Genomic DNA, 15765 nt, shown 5'->3' on the forward strand with positions numbered 1-15765 from the left:
TACGAATCACTTTTCACCCTTTCCTACCGACGGAATTATGTCGTTTCCTACAACGCCAGATAGTTTTTCCATGTCGTTTTTCTTGTTTTTTCCCCTAGGTACTTACTTTCTCTTGCAGTTGCAGGAATTAGAATAAAGAACTAACGATGAGTTTGCAGACAAAGTATTATAAATACTCGACTCGAATATGATCAGGAGCATGATAAGAGATATTACTCTACATCTCAGGAAACAACATTTCATTTCTTTCATTTCATGTTTGAGATGATGGTGATGAGGTAGCAGTCATTCGTATCTCCCATGTATAGTGTAATAATTATATCAAAATGAATGCAAATGAAACCCCCATCTAACTCTTGAAGTGAATGAAGAGCCATAAACTGTGTTACTATTTAGTCACCACAGAATCTAGTCAAAAGACATCAACATTCATCAATCCAAGAAGGAAGCCTTACATGAACATAATACCAGTAGACTGAAATAGTCATCAGCCAATTACCCCTAATATTATTCAAAAAATTTCGAAGGTATCAGCGAAATTCTCATCTAGAAGTTTAAAATCTAGATCTAGATCTAGATCTACTAATAGAAAACTGGCCATGCTGACTAGAGATTACAGTTTCTTCTTTTCCGAGGAAACACATAATTAATAAATCAACGACGTATGTTATTTCCTTATCTCTGTATATACTTGATCATCAGTCAGATTTGACTGATGTGAGATTATCAATCCAAGCCCAAGCCGCATCGGCTATTCCAACAATCAATTGTAGAGAAAGAAAGATGCTTGTATGAAAAGGAAGGACATTTGAGGGGAAACGGGGAGCAGGTGGCGTTCATTCAGAGGTTTCCTCACCTCATCGCTCTGTCGAAATTGCGAATATTAGACTAAAATTGGGTGTCATCGCAGGAGACAGAGATGGAGATGAGATGAGAACTTAGACGAGAAATGCGAGGAAGAAATCCAAGTGCGCCAGCCTAACATATTCCAAACCATTTTTGTCGAAGACTTTCATATTAAAAGTGATGCAAATATACCAATCTATCATGGAGTTAATTTTTGCAGGAATCAGATATGTGATGTCTGCTTGAATCGCACTATGCTCTGAAAAAAAGAGAGATAACAATGTCATCCCACTCATGCTACTTACTTATCCTGTCTCTCGGTCCAGTTGTCTCACTATACCGAATGGATGAGATATCTCACTCTCATCTCCACCTAGTCGATTTCGATAAGTGTGGAAGAATGAGTTGCGCAGTTGCGTAGTCGCGTAGTTACTTGATGCGCATACAGTATATTTATCGTCTCATACTTCCCTCATATATTGTATTTCATATTTCCCCCAACAACAACAAAAATTATCCTCCAACGTTCCTTGGCCATCTTACATCTGAGATCTTACATCTTTACATCACATCTTATACATCATCCAGCGATTTGCAATAAACACAACCACATGATTGCCAATCCGCACTTCTAAAATTTAAAGAGATCAGCAATCTCCCAGCTTTACTTCTACAAATGAGACTCCTGTTTACATTTATATCTCAATTTCCATCGCGCAGCTACTAGCCACTACAAGCTCATCTCAAATTTCCCCTTAATTCTTGATTCTCCTTAACATAATGTTATATCGCATTTTATCATATCACAGAATTTAGTTGGACGTCTTCTCTCTATCTACATATCCATAAACACGCTTTCAACCCGATGTCCAAAATAGAGGTATATCTCATCTCGCTTATCCCCATCTAATCACCTCTTTCCTCCTGATCACTCTTCCCTTTCTTCTTCGTTCTTGCCACTTCCCACTTCCCCCTCCTTCTCCTCCTCTATCTTCCTCACCCCCACACCCCCCTCAAAGTAACTACACAAACCGTAGATCTTACCTCACTATTTCCTCACTCTAGCCTCACCCTAAGTTCACCATCTTCAACCCACTCCAATCCGCACACATCCCGCACCTCAACCCGATTCTACCCACTCTACCCACCTCACCCGCACACCTCGGCCCTCGCCCTTCACACCTTCTCCCACCATCTCTCACCATCTCCCCTCACTATTCCCCATTATTTCCATGAAAAATCATGAATTATCTAGTTCACTAACCAACTAACTACCTCAACTAACTTCATCAACTAACTTCACGGATCCATTCTTTGCCATCCTATCCTATTCCATTCGATCTATCTCTCACCTTCCTATTCCAGTAATATACCTCTTTCGTTATACCTCCAACCTTTTTCATCACATCCTATACCCTCTTCATCACACCCTACACCTCATCCTATCTCCATCTCCATCAAACCCTAAACCGTAAACCCCTCCACCATTCCCCATCCATAAACAAGTAAGACATACGACATACAACCCACAACCCACAACCTACCAACAACTAGCTCCCCAACCCACCATACCAACCTAACGACTTAAACCTCCAACACTACCATCCCACTACCATCCCACTACCATCCCACTACCACCCCAACACCACTCCCAAAGCAAAACTCAATCACACAACCAACTCACAGACGCACGATACACCCTCCATGATTTCTGTTTCCGAAGCAAGCGTCGCAATATGACTTGCGATATACTGACATCTAGCTCCAAACCTCACCAACCCACCAACCTAATGACTTGAGAATACGACGCGATCAACACAACACGAATCACAACACGAATCACATCACATCACATAACCAAACCAGACCAAACCAGACCGAACCACGGAAATAAATATTTTTATCATTTTATTATTCCGAAGCGCGCGAAGCCCTGAAAAAAAAAAAAAAAAAAAAAAAAAAAAAACCGGAAGAGAAAAAAAATGGAGAAAATAATGGAGAGATACGGTACTTACTTACCTAGTAAGTTTGTAACCAACACACTAATCAGCAATCACCCAACCCTAATCACTTGAAATGTCAAAGAATTAGTTAGTCGGGAAGAAAGTACCGGTAGTGGTTGATCATTGATCTTCCACTAGGCACCATAACGTAGCATGTGTGCGGCACCCTCCCCTCTGATCCACGGAGCTTTCCATACTTTCTCATCTCTCTCATCTTCCTCTTCTTCTTCTCTTTCCGAATCTCAATCTCCGCATCTACCTCTTGATTTACCTTTCGAGCTCTCTCCTCCTCTCCATCATCATCCACACCTAGATTGCCATCCCAATCCCCATTCCCCAACCCGCTCAGACCCCCAACACTACCCACCGACCAACCCCAATCCAGCAACTCCAACCTACAAGCTCCAAACCAATCCCCATCACCACATCCTCCGCGCCACCACCACCACCACCATCTTCACCTAAACACCCGCACATCCCCTCATCCGTGCATTACCGGAAGCTTACACCCCCCATAGTCCCTGCGCCATCTAGACTTACCTCCGCCCACGATACTAAGAAAGCCCCTCCTGCGAGCCCGATTTCTCTTAGACTCCGACTCCAACTCCGACGCCGACTCCGACGCTGACTCCGACTCGAGACTATTGGTTCGGTGATACTCATGCAATGCCATGCATACCGCACGCACCATTAATAGGCCAGAGAGAGTGATGCACCGATATAACTTAGTTTTTTTAAGCTTCACATACGTATTGTACCGGTCGGACGGACCGTGAGGTCAGACTTTATGTTACGATGTGTACCGAAATTGTGTCAATAACAGATAAAGTGAAGATAAATAAGAAGCCGATAAAGAACAACAAAGTATAAATTGAAGTTTGATTGTGTGGATCGTGGAGTTGATGGATGGTGATTGGTGATTAGAGGTTGGGAAGTGGACAAAATAGAGTTTAAGCCAAGAATTAGAGATCGAGCCACTGTGGGGGAGACCACTGATCACAAATTGGCCCAGAACTTCAAATTAATTAACCTATTTTACTTTAATCTGTAACTTTACTTGATGTACTTTTATAACATTGATGAATTTGTAAATGAGCCTTGACAGTCGTATCGATGCTTTGAACATAATTGGGAGTATCGAGGTAAGCTCTACCGTAAATATGGGTGCGCTGACGAGTACTTGATACACATTATTGAAACGAACACTGGACAAATATGCATCCAAACTTTTAAAAGTGAAAATTCTGCCTTGGCTATCACCTATTTGCACGGCGCGATATGACGTGATACCACAAGCAAGTAGGTAAACAGAAGTCAACCTCGGTCAATTAAACCTGCAATTCACATGCATTCGCACTTGTTATTAGCTTTTCTGAAATGGCAATAATGGATTGGTTATTCGCCGCCTGCAGATAGAAAAGGCACATCCATTCATACCTCGAGACAAGAGAAACGAACATGGATGATTCTGTAGTGTTTCTCCCGAATCCGAAGCCCAATTTGCATACCAATGCAAGCCAAGAACGCCTGAAGAAAGTACAACTTCCGTAAAAGTTTTCGGCATACCTTTAAATGTTCCCTCTTACCGATATTGGGAAGCCAAATAAATATTTAAAATCAAAGATATCATGCAGTATGGTGTGGAAGGATGAAAGCAACTAGCACAATACTAAATATGTACACCTGACAAGAGCAACAGGATCAATGGAACTACCTCAAACCCGGGCCAGGCCACCAGTTCAAACTATTGAAAGGGACCTCGACTTTAGTTAGTCGAGTCCCTTGGAAATCGGAGTTGACCGATAAAATTCATGGTGATAATTCGTTCATGCACAGCATCAAAACAATTTCGCCGGGTTGTTTACGCGTACATATCAAGCGTTACAATGAGAAAAGAATGATTGGATATTCAACATCCGATTTCATGTACATCATGAAGTACGCCACTGTTCTAATGCTTGACGGTTCACGCCGTTGAATGATTCCATGAAAATTTAGTCAAAAAATTGTTCAAACTACATAAACAGAGTTTATGTTGTAACCCGAAAGGTATATTTTCCAAGAACTTTGACATACAACCTATTATCGACGCGCATAAGTTCATGACTTCCAATGTCAATTCTTGACGGAAGCAAATCTCCATTCCGCTTGTTGCAACGTTGCAACACAACTTCTTGACATCACGTTCGTAAATTCATGTTGAACGGCATCCTCACCCTAACACTCTACCATAATCCCTGGTATTCGGTACCGATTTGGATCGGAAAGGAACTTTAGTCAAGTCACTCTAAAAGACCCTTCAGATTGGCGGGAAATGGTAGCTTCGTAATAAAATTGTAGTATTGTGTGATGTAACCAGTTGTTTGGAGGATGTTGTAATAGGATAAATGAGGGGTAATTATGTTAGATTGAGTAGTATTATTCGTACAACACTAGTTGGTATTCTCATTGATAATTATATGTTTCTTTTTAATTCTATTGACAGAAGGGGAGAGGAAGAGCTGTTGGGAAATTGCGAAAGAAACTTTTCTTTTCTGAGACATTGAACCATTGAATGATAGAGGCTCGAGAGAGTTTAGATTTCATGATACTTTTGGGATGTGATATCGATAAGAAAGACATTACAAGCTTGACTGGTGATAGATCTGCAAACCTAGATATTCATACTTGTGAATGAGCGACCTATTGATGAAATTAAACCACCCGTCCATATCATCCCGCCCATTTAAACTCCAAGGGTCCAATATACATAAAGGGTCTATTCACCCAGCACTCACGTACAACGCCCTCAAAGTTTATCGCGACTCCAAATTTCATATCCATACATCGATCACATCTCCTCCGAGATACTTCCGCAGAGTAGTGTCACACGTGGGAAACGTTAGAAGAATTGATGGAAATGTGACAGAAATGCATGTGGTAGATGTTGTGTACGTAGATGTTGTATACTTATAAATTTGTTTTAAATAGGCATTGGTGACTGGCGATCTTGCGGGATACACACGTGAAGAATTTCCAGCCGCTATAGGTTGTGCCACTCGGCTTTGTGTGCGCGATTGTTGACGGCAGAGTTTGAGAACCGTTTGTAGATTGGTTGGAGAGGACCAGGTGTGAGAGTGTGATTTAGATATTGTATGAAATGCTTGAGAACAATGAATTGAACTGAATGCTTTTGCACGTTTTGCGCAAAACATACCTTGTTGTTGATATCAAGTACACATACACTTGATTGATAAGTAAGATCACTTTAACCTTAAATATCGTATCTGTGTGATATCCAGGTACCAGTATTGTACTCGGTTCAACTGGGACCATGGAAACGCTCAGACTGATTGAGGTTAATGGATGTTGGAACTTCGTATCAGTCAAATCAACTAGAACTTAGAAGTATGGGATCAATCAGACTCGTCAGATTCATCATACGATATCTGAGGTGATTTCTATCAACCATCCTGTATTAGTCATATATTATTCATCAATCATGTGACCATATCTCATCGACGCATCGACGCATCGACGCCACGAAGGTGAGCTTCTCTCCCTTATCGTCGATGATTGAAAAAATCATATGAAACATCCGTTCCGCCCAATAAATCACATCATTTTAATACTTTTTTTCCTCCAGCGGGTCCTCCTCTTAAATCGAATTTGACTCAGATCATCGTCATAGGGGATCTCGATCTCTCCAAACAAGCTTCTAGAAAAATCTTTCCACTATATAAAATAAATGTTCCCCTCGCATTTTTTTAATCGAACCCACTCCGAATCTCCTTCAGAGTTCCAACTATGCCACGTTATCAAGCAGAGTTAGAAACATGGTACTTGGGTCCTCACGAAAATGTTCTTTTGATCAGAAAATTAACGGTAGATCTTATTATAAAGCCAATATTGACTGAGTTGACTCCACTGAATCTCGATGACTTCCTGACCAGTTTCCGAGTATCATACCCTTATTTTCAAGATGCATCGACGATGAGGTTCGCATTAGGTTTAACTCTGCCCTGCCCTGTCAGCTTTAGCATCATCTAGACCGCACTCTGACTAGGATGCGAAGTTTAAATATCCACTATACCTTGTCTCTGCTAGGAGACTCCAGGGCCCATGCTCCACCGATTTCCACAAGATCACGTTTAGAGGATGAGAAGCGACCGGGATAAGCAGTGCTCCACTCCATGATCCGCTCTCCAACCGCTTTCAAAGGGAAGGGCTCATCTAGGATAGGACTCACAGGAGCTGTGAGTAGGTGCCCAAGTTATCTTCCTGGTCGCAGAGGACCCCGACTAGGGATAAACAGATCCTTGTACCCTGATTCAAAACGAAACCCCTCATATGCATGCTATCTATGCTCATTGCTCATATGTATGCGAGTGTGTTAAGCTTCTCCATATCCACGATGATACACCCGTTTTCCCGATCAACTTTTGTCCGTGTGACGTCAGGGAATTACAGAATCCCATGTTTGAATATCTGGGTACCTCCATCTTGGGCTTGGGGTGGAGAGTATAATGAGAGACATGATGGTGACTCTTGTTGTCTCGACTCTTTTTGTTTTGACTCTTTGCGTCGCAGGCGGAGAGGGAGATCACATAAATCACTTTATGGATAACTTCATTTCTTACATAACATTTTAACTTTGATACTTTCATCTCCGTACGCCGTGCCCAATATCTATGGAAATTGCTTTGATCTGGATTCATCTTGATTCAAATCATTCTCATCACAACCCCCCCAAGATCTACGGCAGTTATTGATGAATTATTTACCCTTTTTGGGTGGCGTCTGGAGAATAGCTAAGTATACAATTTTCAGACCACTCGAGGAAAATCATAACATCCAGATACACACACCAACAATACAACAACACACACACACATACACACACACACACACACAGAGACAGACAATCCATCACACACACAAACACACATACATACACACACCTCTTCCCTTTTCATTAAAAAAACTTTAAAGGGTCCGCTGCCCAGAAACCTCAATCCCTAAGCTAAAGTTAACGAGTGCGTGCGCGTTTCGGCATCATCGGCTTAGTTATCTATCTTTGCAGCAGATACCTCTCATACCATGTCAAAGTCCAAGCTTCTTGTTCCTGGCTGATGGAGCAACGGGTCCCCCAAACTGACTGCGGATGAATGAACAGGCAGTCATCCGTACGTAAGTATTTTGATTCTATACCATTTCAAGTAGCATTTCCTACTTTGGGTTGGGGAGGTTGTCACACTGGAAGTACGTTCCCGCTCGGGGGTTTTCTACCGGGATTTGGGATTCCTGTTCTTTTGAGATGTGTATGTTGTACAAGCTGTTGTGTTTGTACAGGCTGTCGATAAATTCTTCGAGATTGGGAGAGAGAGAGAGAGAGATCAAATCACCAAAATCAAACGGAGGAATCTCTCCGCTACAAGTGACCTCATCCTGGAATATTACCCAAAGCATAGGACAGATAAATTCAAACATGTACGGTAGGGTCTGACTTTGTATGACAATGGTTGAGTGTGGAACGCATATGTGTGAAGAGAAAGTTTCTTTCCAAAATTCAGAAAAGTTGGCAAAAGTTGTGGTCCGCACGAGTTACACAATCGTGGTGTACAGTAGAAAGCATCAGTTCTACGATTATCTGGCGTGGGGTAGAGGCGGAGATGAGTCCGTCGCTCCTATCTACCTATCGGAGTTTTTTTAATTGAAGGCGGGCGAGAAACATCAACTTCAACGTCAAGATTCGCAAGATATAATTATAGGTAGGAAGAAAAAGTCACGATGCTTTTGCGACGACGAGGTGAAATCAATATTTTGTAGATGATCCTGAAATGACTTTTCGTGATATCAATTACAAGGAATCGGCTTTAGTTATTTATCCAATCCATACTGAATGTGATGTATATATATGTACCTAAGAACCAAACCCAAAAAAAGAGGGGTCTAGGTTACTGATAAAACCAACGCGATATCATCTATCTGTCTTTCAAATAATAGGCAATGAGAGCAGAGCATAGCATATGCATCCTCGGATCGACGAGGGAAAAAAAAAGACTGTGTAACAAAAGCACTCCACAAACCGATATTTTCAAACTCACAGTTTCATCCAGCCTGTACTTTACAGGTCACACGGAATACGATATGACGAAGGAGATATCTCCGCGCGCTGGCTGGCTCGCACGGTAAAGAGGATGAGTGTTGCATGCATATGTATGAAAGCGGATGCGGATTCCCATCTTCTCCCATTCTTGTGGAAAAAGAAAAAGGGTGTGGTGCGTGGGTAGGTAGGTAGTGAGGATTGAGCACGGAGGAATATGGATAGGGGTGAGAGGAGGTGAGATAATGATCCCGAGAGCCTTATGCAGTACAGATTTCAATGTATGTATGTATGTATGTGTGTGTGTGTGTGCAAGTAGGTGAATTTTGTAGGGTTGTACAGAGAAACCGTGATCAATGTGATATCTGATAGAGAATCGGGAATGTGAGTACGGAGACCCTCCCGTCTTCAGGACCCTTTCTGAGATACTGGTACGAGGGTGAGGTGAGGGAGCGTAACGGAAGCAACCAAACGGATCAACGAGACGAGCGAAGAATGAATTCTGAGAAAGTGGGGCCCGAGGAATAGAAGCAGGCGGAAAGGAAGGAAGGAAGGAATGAGGAAAAGAAAATTGGCACCTAGGTATGGTGTACCGGTACGTTGGCGAGGTAGATCTAGGGGTCTGGCTGAGATAAATACAGAGATCTACCATGTCAGCCTGTGAGATCTTTGGAAAAAGTGTCTGGGAGGGGGATGGTGGAAAGTTAGATACCTGGTTACTTACCTATGGAAGAGAGAGATTAAGATGGGAAAGTTTCGTGCGGTTCGACTAGCTGATGGTTCAACTGGGGGATACGAATACGTTAGGTTAATGATGATTGAATTTCAAATTTTCCGATAGTCTGGTTTGGATTTAGTATACGGGCACTAGAGATTTTTTACTATGGGTGAATGAATGGATGGATGGACGGATGGTTCTTAGAGGCAAAAAATCTTATTTTTATCCCTTGGCTCATATGTATCTATGACGGGGACAACACGCTGAAACAATGATGACTTCATTCTTCATGGCTTAACTCTTCATTCTCTGTTACGCTCGTGAAGAGAATGGATTGCGCTTCGTAATGAAAAGTATCCTTCGTTATACGTGTATGTGTGCTGTAAGGTATTATCAAAACGCCGTGAAAATATCCAAGCAGCAAAATGTATATCTACAGATCTCCATATACTTACTTTTACTATATATACAATGTATCTAACCTAAATGCTAGGTACCTGCCTAACCATTAGACTTTCAAGATGGGAAAGAAGAAAATATGATGCTGTACAACATGTGCTTTGTACGGCGTAGACGCAATGTTTTAGGAACAAAGTGGAGTGGGACATCGCCTTCCATCTATCTGTCTTTGGGGAGAAAAGATAATATGATGGATATTTCGGCATTGGAAATTGGTAAATTGTAATTGTGATATGACCCCGGTTTTTTGGTTTTTGGGGAAATTTTACGAGATACTAGATATTAGATACTTCCTAGGGAAAATATCTGTTGCAATTATTATTATCATAACACTGTGTTCAAAAGTTAAGTTTTCTTACTATTGACTTGGGAGATCTTAGATGAGAGTTTAAATGTGGTGACGAGAGAGCACGAGACCAATGGGTGATAGCGTAGTATACCTAGGTCGTGAGTGGTGTGTGAAGCAGAAAGATTAAAAAGGTTCTTGGGAATTAAAATTCGTTTCGTTGGGGGTTAGCTGCTTGGGGATAGATGGATGGATGGATGATGAAAAGTTGGAACTGGGAAGGGAAGAGGTTTTGGGTTGGGGATCAAGTGGTAAGTTGCAATGGTTACGATATGTCAAATGGATTTAGTCCGATTAGCAACGATTTAGCATGATTGCTAGGTAGGATGGTCAGCAACGATTAACGATTAACAACGATTAAGACCGATTTAACAACGATGACTAGATGCTAGATGCTAGATAGCTAGATAGCTAGATAGCTAAATAGCTAAATAGCTAAATAGCTCGGATCAAATAATCATCGGTCGGGATTTAGACGGCTTGATTGTTATACTTCTTCCGTCCGCCAGTCCGTCTGTGCCTGCCCGGGCACTCAGGCAGACTGAGTGACTGGGTAGATGGATCGTGATGTGTAGCATGGGAAAATGAAAATCATGTAGGTTCCTTCTTCTGCATCTGATTGAACATACACAGTATTCGTGCAGGAAGGGCATGCATCCAGGTGCGTGTGTATGGATTCGTTTGACGGTTAAGGTTGCAAGTCGATACTGTACCAAGAAGGACGACATATGATAAGTCTTTCACGTTGCTAGTTAAGCAGCAGTCAAGTACCTACATTCACCTACATCTCACATCCATAATAGGGTTTCCGATGCATCGAAGTTGCTGTCGGGCTTAGATCCAACTCATCGACCTACCTGCCTATCTCATGGCTTCTAATTTTGCGATTAAACCCAAGTCAGTCAAGTGGGCGTTCTTCATCCGCTGGCTTGGGTAAAGATTGTCATCTATGTACCGTATACTCTTGTATCCCAACACCCCGGTCGAAACCTTCACGGAAAAAAGACACAATATACGAAATAGGCGATACTTAACTTGGGACACTTATTTATATTATTACCTAGGTATCTAGTAATCATGCTGCCGTATATCACATACTATACCACATACACCACCCAATACCACATAATACAAACCATTCTTTGGATTTCTTTTTTCCCCCTTGTATTCTTTAGGGATATTCATCAGATTCCCACTTTCCCATTTCTGTGCCCCACCAATATTTCCAACATTTTTTTCGATTTTTGAACCCTTCCCCTTCCTTGAACCCTTTTTGATTTGACCCTTCATTATTCATCCCTAGTCATCCCTAGTCGTCACTTAATCCCAGTTTCCACTCCCATTTATCCACATTAAATTCAAAAAAATAAAAAGAAACTAAAGTCAAAAAAAAATATAATTCATCAACTGCTCAGGCACATTTGACTCTAAGGAAAGGGACCCATGTGTAATACGTCCCAAAGCCAAATCCCATATCTTTCTTAAGAATCCCATCTTGTCAATGACCCAACCATCCCCTCACCTCTTTATATTCCAAAAAATATATCTCTGAGAAATTTACTCATTATCTCTTCTTGTGCGTACGTTCAATTCAATTCATATTGAAAAGAAAATAAAGCCGACGAGAGATCTTTTAATTCTTTGCTTCCGATATAAAAGATATACTTTTTATCAACACACACCGTACCTATCGTCAGAAGATTATCTCGACTTCTCGTCACCTCACTACCGTCAAACTTATATACGGTACCATTCCATCATCGCTGATAGTCACTACCTCGCTACCTCGCTATCTATCTATCCACCTCCTTCATAGGACGTCTACTCAAACTATTGAAGAGTTCTTACTATCAACCTCCTTCGAAATAGATATATTGACACAATCCTATATCTTTACTCGTCAATCAATCAATCAATCAATCAATCAATCAATCAATCATATTTTCATGCTTGTAATTGAGAAGTTGAAACTTATCAATTCAACTCAACACACCCATCATCGATATCCTCTCACCTCCCACTTTCACATGTCCTCGAGATTGTCTACTTCAAATTTGAATATCATTGTTCAATAAAGTAGCTTCAATCTTTGATCTCCTCTAATAAATAGTAGAATTTTTGTAATTCTTCTCTAATTAATAATACGAATTCCAATTCAATTCGCATTCCCCCAGATCCACCACAATGTCTTCCTCAAGAAGACCTAGCATGAAGGGTAGAGATTCCTCGGGTCGCGAAGTTTCCTTATTGAATTCCTCCACGACGGAGATGTCTCCATCTCCTCTATCACAATCTCAATCACAATTACCACAATTACCATTCAGACAACCTTCGTACGATTCATATGGATCGCAAAGATTCCCGCAAAAATCTTACTCGCCAAGCTCTCCACATATGGTTCGAACAAACTCCAACGCTTCAATTACAAGTCTTACGTCGGTACCAAGTTTATTACGCTCGGATTCTTACGATTCATATGAAGCTCGATCACCACTTACACCAACCTTTACCCCAAATTCTCATGGAAGAAATCATTCTTTCACCGAACAATATGGAAAGGAAAATCCATTTTATGAGCGTAACTCCATGGACGAATATCGTCCTTACTCCACACAAAAACCTTATCAATCAACAAACGTGCAACAATATTCCGAGGAACAATATTATCATGAAGATTCTTACCCAGGAGTTACTGAACGTGGACCTGGAAAACGTTACTCATGCCGATACAAGGAGCTTCACAACTGCAATAAAACCTTCACTACCTCCGGTCACGCATCTCGGCATGCCAAAATTCATACTGCCGAAAAAATGGTGTGCTGCACATTTACTGGATGTATGAAGAAGTTTACCCGAGCGGACAACATGAAGCAACATCTTGATACTCATTACAAGGACAAGCCTAGATCTGCATCGAGCAGCGCATCATCGAGTGGTAGATTGAATGGAAAGTCGACACTGACCATGCCTGCCAGAGTACAAAAGAAAGCTTCTCCTTCAACCAACAACTTGCAATCTCCAAGACCTAGGATGCCATCTCGAATCTTAACATCTGAAATTCCTCCATTCGATTTAAGGGATCAACGACAATTTCAACCCCAACAGGATCCTTTCTACACTCAAATGGGATCGGGTCCTTCGCCTACCCAAACAGATTTCCAAGGTCTACCTACCAGACCCAAGAGTCCCAATCGTTTGGATATACTAGCTCAAGCAGCATCGGAAAACATGGTTTAATCGGCAATTCTTAATATCTTACCAATTACGAGTTATTCAGAACAAACCAGAGTTGTACAGAACCATAACTTTTGCGCTTGGATCACCGATTTCCTCTCCCCGCACTGATATATCCTTTCAGCATATGCAGGTTATATTACAATTTTTGAGTACTGCATGAAATTCTTCTCCACATCTCATCGTATCTCGATTCTTTTGGCAGTTCTTGACTTCAAAATGGTTGTCATTGGATGAAAAAGAAGAATAGTGACAAATATATATCGAATGCATTTAAAACTGTATTTGGTTCTGGTTTTGGCGTTTTTCTCCCGTCGGTTAATTTGTTTGCCGTCGTGGTACCATTTTTTCGGATGGTCTTGGGCTACATATTTGTCTGATTCTTTCAATACTTATCGGGTATTCGGCTTGGATGATGGATGAGATGGTGATGCAAAAAGTTACTTGACTTTTATCCTCTTCAAGTATATACCATTTTTTCTTTCAGATGTGTGTGTGTGTGGGCGGTATTTCTTTTCTAAAGGTTCTTTTTCTTTTTTACATTATATACCATGATGATGCGGGTTCACGATGTTTTTTTTGTATGGCTTGGATGGAAGGATAGAGATGAATACGATTTTCTGATTCGATGGATTGACTTGGATCGATTCATTATGGATGATCAGTTGATGAGATGGAACGGAATGGATCGGAAGTAATTATGTGATTTGTTTGTTGTGGGTGGGAAGGAGAATCAAGGGGGAAATTTTATACCAAGGCTGGATGATCTGGATTGGGAATGGGAAATTATGGAATGGATGGCTTGGCCGGGGATTAGGGGAAAATATGATATAAAGGAGTTGAGGTTTTTATTTTTCATTTGTTTTTTTGAGGTCTGTTTTGAGTGGTACTTTTTGTACCTCACTTACTCGTGGCAATGGCAATGATACCAGGTTACACAAGTCGTGTATGTATATGAGCATAAGCTTGTCTGTTTCAGATGGAGGGGGGGATATTGGATGAGATGAGATGAATAGGATGAAAGATGGGATTGAGAACATGAAGTTGAGGTATTGTGTTTGTGTGTGTAAGGGAGGAAAGTTAGCCAGAGCTAGTTATATATTACTAGCTGAGTTGGCTGTGTTGGTACCAGCGTTAGGTATCAGCGATTATGAAATATAAATATCAATATAAAAAAGAAAATATTTTTAAATACTTTTTGATGTGATGTGATGAGATGAGTGTAAGAGTGAGTTTCAAGTGAGTGAGTGATTTGTTGTGAAGTGTGATTGTGAGTGCAGGGGGATGGGAGGGGATAGGATGATGAATACAGAGTGTAAATGTGAGTGCGGGTAACAAAAGTAAGTACCTACCTAGGTAACTCAACCCACCTATTATATAGCATGTGTTATATGTTATATGTTATATTTTCCATCAAATATAAAGATGCTAATTATCTATTAAACACAGCTGATGACTATCTAGGAGGCACTAAGCACTAGATGATGGATGATAGATAGTAGATAGATAGTAGATAGATAGTAGATAGATAGATGATAAATAGATGATAAATAGATGATAGATAGTAGATATCAAGAACAAAGTATCGTATATCTAGGGATAACATATCAGCTTGTATTGGTTGATGTGATGTAATGTGATGGATAGATTGTGTAGGTTGTGTAGGTTGTGTAGGTTGTATCATTTCTTCCTCCCCTGTCTAGGTATCTCTGCTGAGGTAGGTATCTCTTTCTCGTCTGTTTTGTTTTGTGCTGTTTTGTTTTATTAGAGTTTGTACTGTTGTTTTGTTTGGGGATTCTTGGGGTTGTCTGGGGTTGTTTATATGTTCGGCTATTTGGATTTTGGATTTCGAGGTTTTGGATTGGGGAGGAAGGGTTGGGGAGGAAGGAAGGAAGAATTGAGGGGGAGGAAAGGGGAAGAGAGGGAAGGGGAAGGGGGGGAAGAGGGTGAGGGTGAGGGTATTAATGTCTTAGTGAGATGTTTTATTCTTGCGATGAGTGTGAGGGGAGTGGAGGTTGTGAGGTTGGAGATTGGAGAGATTGAATCATGTAGTTTGTGGTAGTAATGGTGGTGG

The 15765-nt window shown here is 41.1% G+C and overlaps 2 protein-coding genes across 2 annotated transcripts; both read left to right on the forward strand.

Annotated features, from left to right (window-relative positions):
* Positions 1 to 6635: 6635 nt before the first annotated feature.
* Bfra_010543 (uncharacterized protein) lies at positions 6636 to 6990 on the forward strand (the record flags this gene model as incomplete). Its single annotated transcript, XM_037340874.1, has 2 exons — positions 6636 to 6857; positions 6895 to 6990. The coding sequence occupies 2 exons, from the start codon at positions 6636 to 6638 to the stop codon at positions 6988 to 6990; spliced, it is 318 nt and encodes a 105-aa protein (XP_037186517.1).
* Positions 6991 to 12641: 5651 nt separating this feature from the next.
* On the forward strand, positions 12642 to 13694 carry Bfra_010544 (putative c2h2 transcription factor protein; the record flags this gene model as incomplete). The annotated part of the gene is made up of 1 exon (XM_037340875.1): positions 12642 to 13694. One exon carries the CDS (start codon positions 12642 to 12644, stop codon positions 13692 to 13694), a length of 1053 nt encoding a protein of 350 aa, XP_037186518.1.
* Positions 13695 to 15765: the final 2071 nt, after the last annotated feature.

This window comes from Botrytis fragariae (assembly GCF_013461495.1).
Source record: "Botrytis fragariae strain BVB16 chromosome Unknown tig00000797, whole genome shotgun sequence".
Classification (NCBI taxonomy): Eukaryota; Fungi; Ascomycota; class Leotiomycetes; order Helotiales; family Sclerotiniaceae; genus Botrytis; species Botrytis fragariae.